Raw genomic sequence first — 5,000 nt, 5'->3', positions numbered from 1 at the left:
GAAGAGAGAGAGAGGGAAGGAAGGAGGGAGGGAAAAAGGGAGGGAGGGAAGGAGGGAGAGAGGGAAGGAGGGAGGGAGGGAAAAAGGGAGGGAGGGAAGGAGGGTAAGAGGGAAGGAGGGAGGGAGGGGGGCCATGCTGGTTCAGCTCTGCTGTCTGAGAGGCTGCTCATTACTGGGGGGTCAAAGGTCAAAGGTCCCTCCTCCTTCAAGACTTCCAGGAATCAAACCTCCACGAACTACAACTCCCAGGAACTACAACTCCGAGAACACGCACAAAAACACACACACACACAAATTCCTGTGTCTGTCTCTCTCCTGTCTGTCTACCTGTCTCTCTCTCTCTCCTGTCTGTCTACCTGTCTCTCTCTCTCTCCTGTCTGTCTACCTGTCTCTCTCTCTCTCTCCTGTCTGTCTACCTGTCTCTCTCTCTCTCTCCTGTCTGTCTACCTGTCTCTCTCTCCTTCTTTATTAACTTAAAAGAGAAAAGGAGACAAAACATCAGAAATCATTTCTGTTCTTCATTTTCATTGGTTGATATTTATTTCGTTCCTCTCGTACGTTAGCGTCCGTTAGCATCTGTTAGCGTCCGTTAGCATCTGTTAGCGTCCGTTAGCAGCCCCTAAATCACTCCAGACGGTCTTTGTCCTCTCGGCGTCCTCATCCTCGCTTTCGTGGTCGTTCCAGGTAACCACACCTGTAACCATACTAACACTAACCAAACATCCCATAATCAGAGGCCGGCCTACCGGATACAGATCAGATAGAGGATCAGATCCCTCCTCAGAGAGAGAGAGAGCTGTCTCTCGTCTCCAGCTTCACACAGACCAGACGGCGGCATTGGACCAGGATGCGGGCTGTTGCTAGGTAACTTCAGAGTGTCAGACACGTTGCCATGGTGATACTAAAGCAAGCAGCATTTACCTCCGGTCACCTCGTTCACACGGTCCAGACAGATGCTCTCTGTTCCACTGTTAGTCACAGGGAGTGTGTGCGTGTGTGTCTGTTTGTGTGTATGTGTGTGTCTCTGTGTGTATACCTGCCTGTGTGTGTGTGTGTATACCTGCCTGTGTGTGTGTCTGTGTGTATACCTGCCTGTGTGTGTGTATACCTGCCTGTGTGTGTGTGTCTGTGTGTATACCTGCCTGTGTGTCTGTGTGTGTACACCTGCCTGTGTGTGTCTGTGTGTATACCTGCCTGTGTGTGTGTATACCTGCCTGTGTGTGTGTGTCTGTGTGTATACCTGCCTGTGTGTCTGTGTGTGTACACCTGCCTGTGTGTGTCTGTGTGTATACCTGCCTGTGTGTGTGTACACCTGCCTGTGTGTGTCTGTGTGTATACCTGCCTGTGTGTGTGTGTCTGTGTGTATACCTGCCTGTGTGTCTGTGTGTGTATACCTGTCTGTGTGTGTGTCTGTGTTTGTGTCTCTGCCTGTATGTGTGTGTGTGTATACCTGCCTGTGTGTGTGTGTGTATACCTGCCTGTGTGTGTGTGTGTATACCTGCCTGTGTGTGTGTCTGTGTGTATACCTGCCTGTGTGTGTGTACACCTGCCTGTGTGTGTGTCTGTGTGTATACCTGCCTGTGTGTGTGTATACCTGCCTGTGTGTGTGTGTCTGTGTGTATACCTGCCTGTGTGTCTGTGTGTGTATACCTGTCTGTGTGTGTGTCTGTGTTTGTGTGTCTCTGCCTGTATGTGTGTGTGTGTATACCTGCCTGTGTGTCTGTGTGTGTTTGTGTGTCTCTGTCTGTGTGTGTGTGGCTGTGTATACCTGCCTGTATGTGTGTGTGTGTGTGTATATATGTCTGTGTGTGTGTCTGTGTGTGTCACTTAATATGTCGTCTTCGTGTTTCTGAGAATATTAATTATTAATTAATAATTAACGACGGTTCTGCTGTTACTGACTGCTGCTATTTAAAAACAACTCATGAAATGAAAAAAGGGTCAAAAATATTTTAAAAAAAAGTCAAAAAAGTGTAAAAAACCCGACAAAACGTGGAAAAAAAGAGTGACAACATATCAAGTGGCAACATCGAAAAAAATCAACAAACGATGAAAAAAAGCGTCAACAATTATTGTTTAAAAAGCGTAAATAAACGTGTTAAAAATATGACAGAGAGACAAAAAATATTTCAAAAAATGTCGAAAAATAAAAGACAAGAAAGTGAAAAAAGGTCTTAAAACATCGAGAAAAAGCCGGAATAAAATAACCCAAAATAACGTCCTAAATTACATCAAGAATTCACCACTTTCAGAGAATTTTAGGTTTTTATTCATAAAATGTAAACAAAGACTACATATATAGAAGTTCCTCCTCCACTCAGCGGCCTCCTCTTCCTCTCTGTTCCCCCTCCTCTTCCTCTTCCTGTCCTCCTCTTCCTCTCTGTTCCCCCTCCTCTTCCTCTTCCTCCTCTTCCTGTCCTCCTCCTCCTCTCTGTTCCCCCTCCTCTTCCTCTTCCTCCTCTTCCTCTTCCTGTCCTCCTCTTCCTCTCTGTTCCCCCTCCTCTTCCTCTTCCTCCTCTTCCTGTCCTCCTCCTCCTCTCTGTTCCCCCTTCTCTTCCTCTCTGTTCCTTCTGTTCGTCCTCCTCTTCCTCTATTCTCTCTGTTCCTCTTCCTCTATTCTCTCTGTTCCTCCTCCTCTTCCTCCCTGTTCTTCTCTCTTCCCCCTCCTCTTCCTCCTCTTCCTCCCTGTTCTTCTCTCTTCCCCCTCCTCTTCCTCCTCTTCCTCCCTGTTCCTCTCTCTTCCCCCTCCTCTTCCTCCCTGTTCCTCCTCCTCCTGTGTCCTGTGAGGCGTCTCTCTGTCCTCAGCGTCTCCTCGTAGAGACTCTCTGGCGGGACGTCCAGCAGGAAGCAGAAGAGACGCAGCAGCCAGACGAAGGACCGCGGCAACGTGTCCTCCACCGCAGAGTAGTGACTCCTACACTTCCTGTTCAGGAGGAGAAGAAGAAGAGCAGTGACTCCTACACTTCCTGTTCAGGAATTCCCTGCTGTGCCCTGCTACACCCTGCTGTGCCCTGCTGTGCCCTGCTACGCCCTGCTGTGCTCTGCTACGTCCTGCTGTGCCCTGCTACGTCCTGCTGTGCTCTGTGCCCTGCTACACCCTGCTACGTCCTGCTGTGCTCTGCTACGTCCTGCTGTCCCCTGCTACGCCCTGCTGTGCTCTGCTACGTCCTGCTGTGCCCTGCTACGTCCTGCTGTGCTCTGTGCCCTGCTACACCCTGCTACGTCCTGCTGTGCTCTGCTACGTCCTGCTGTCCCCTACTATGCCCTGCTGTGCTCTGCTACACCCTGCTACGTCCTGCTGTTCCCTGCTACGTCCTGCTGTGCTCTGCTACGTCCTGTTGTCCCCTTCTACGCCCTGCTGTGCTCTGCTACGTCCTGCTGTCCCCTGCTACGCCCTGCTGTGCTCTGCTACACCCTGCTACGTCCTGCTGTGCTCTGCTACGTCCTGCTGTGCCCTGCTACGTCCTGCTACGCCCTGCTACGTCCTGCTGTGCCCTCCTAGGTCCTGCTGTCCCCTGCTACGTCCTGCTGTGCCCTGCTGCGTCCTGCTGTGCTCTGCTACGTCCTGCTGTCCCCTGCTACGCCCTGCTGTGCTCTGCTACACCCTGCTACATCCTGCTGTGCTCTGCTACGTCCTGCTGTGCCCTGCTACGTCCTGCTACGTCCTGCTGTGCCCTCCTAGGTCCTGCTGTCCCCTGCTACGTCCTGCTGTGCTCTGCTACGCCCTGCTGTGCTCTGCTACGTCCTGCTGTCCCCTGCTATGCCCTGCTGTGCTCTGCTACACCCTGCTACGTCCTGCTGTGCCTTGCTACGTCCTGCTGTTCCCTGCTACGTCCTGCTGTGCTCTGCTACGTCCTGCTGTCCCCTTCTACGCCCTGCTGTGCTCTGCTACGTCCTGCTGTCCCCTGCTACGCCCTGCTGTGCTCTGCTACACCCTGCTACGTCCTGCTGTGCTCTGCTACGTCCTGCTGTGCCCTGCTACGTCCTGCTACGCCCTGCTACGTCCTGCTACGCCCTGCTACGTCCTGCTGTGCCCTGCTACGTCCTGCTACGCCCTGCTACGTCCTGCTGTGCCCTCCTAGGTCCTGCTGTCCCCTGCTACGTCCTGCTGTGCCCTGCTACGTCCTGCTGTCCCCTTCTACGCCCTGCTGTGCTCTGCTACGTCCTGCTGTCCCCTGCTACGCCCTGCTGTGCTCTGCTACACCCTGCTACGTCCTGCTGTGCTCTGCTACGTCCTGCTGTGCCCTGCTACGTCCTGCTGTGCCCTCCTAGGTCCTGCTGTCCCCTGCTACGTCCTGCTGTGCCCTGCTACGCCCTGCTGTGCTCTGCTACGTCCTGCTGTCCCCTGCTATGCCCTGCTGTGCTCTGCTACACCCTGCTACGTCCTGCTGTGCCTTGCTACGTCCTGCTGTGCTCTGCTACGTCCTGCTGTCCCCTGCTGTGCTCTGCTACGTCCTGCTGTGCTCTGGTATGTCATGAACTACTACAACTACCATTTGTAATCACTGTTCCATTATCTTTATTGTGACTGTTATTGCCCCTGTTCATCACCCCCCCCAACCGGCACCGTCAGACACCTCCTACCAAGAGCCTGGGTCTGTCCCAGGTTTCTCCCTAAAAGGGAGTTTTTCCTTTCCACTGTACACTAAATGCTTGCTCTTGGGGGAATTACTAGAATTGTTGGGTCTGTGTAAATTATAGAGTGTGGTCTAGACCTACTCTATCTGTAAAGTGTCCTGAGATAACTCCTGTTATGATTTGATACTATAAATGAAATTGAATTGGTCTCTAAACAGTCAGAAAACGTTAAAAAATAGCCACAACATTGCAGGAAAAAGTGACAAAAACATCAAAAGAAAAGACAATAAACAATAAAAACGTGTGTATATGTATGTGTGTGTGCGTGCGTGTCTCTGTGTGTGTGTGTGCGTGTGTGTCTGTTTGTGTGTGTCTGTGTGCGTCTGTGTGTGTGTCTGTGTCTGTTTATGTGTGCACACGCA

General features: G+C 51.8%; 1 protein-coding gene across 1 annotated transcript in view; it reads right to left on the bottom strand.

Moving 5' to 3' along the window:
* Positions 1 to 599: 599 nt before the first annotated feature.
* Positions 600 to 5,000, bottom strand: part of taf1b (TATA box binding protein (Tbp)-associated factor, RNA polymerase I, B) — an 18,309-nt gene continuing 13,908 nt past the window's right edge. Inside the window, exons 15-16 of the mRNA XM_035995737.1 lie at positions 2,639 to 2,923; positions 600 to 711 (exon numbers count right to left, since the gene is read on the bottom strand). Of these exons, the coding sequence (XP_035851630.1) occupies positions 600 to 711; positions 2,639 to 2,923 (397 nt within the window). The remainder of the gene's footprint in view (positions 712 to 2,638; positions 2,924 to 5,000) is intronic.

Source organism: Sander lucioperca, chromosome 19 (assembly GCF_008315115.2).
Source record: "Sander lucioperca isolate FBNREF2018 chromosome 19, SLUC_FBN_1.2, whole genome shotgun sequence".
NCBI classification, from domain to species: Eukaryota; Metazoa; Chordata; class Actinopteri; order Perciformes; family Percidae; genus Sander; species Sander lucioperca.
Note: the sequence above shows the minus strand (reverse complement) of the source record. Positions and strands in the feature narration are given on the sequence as shown.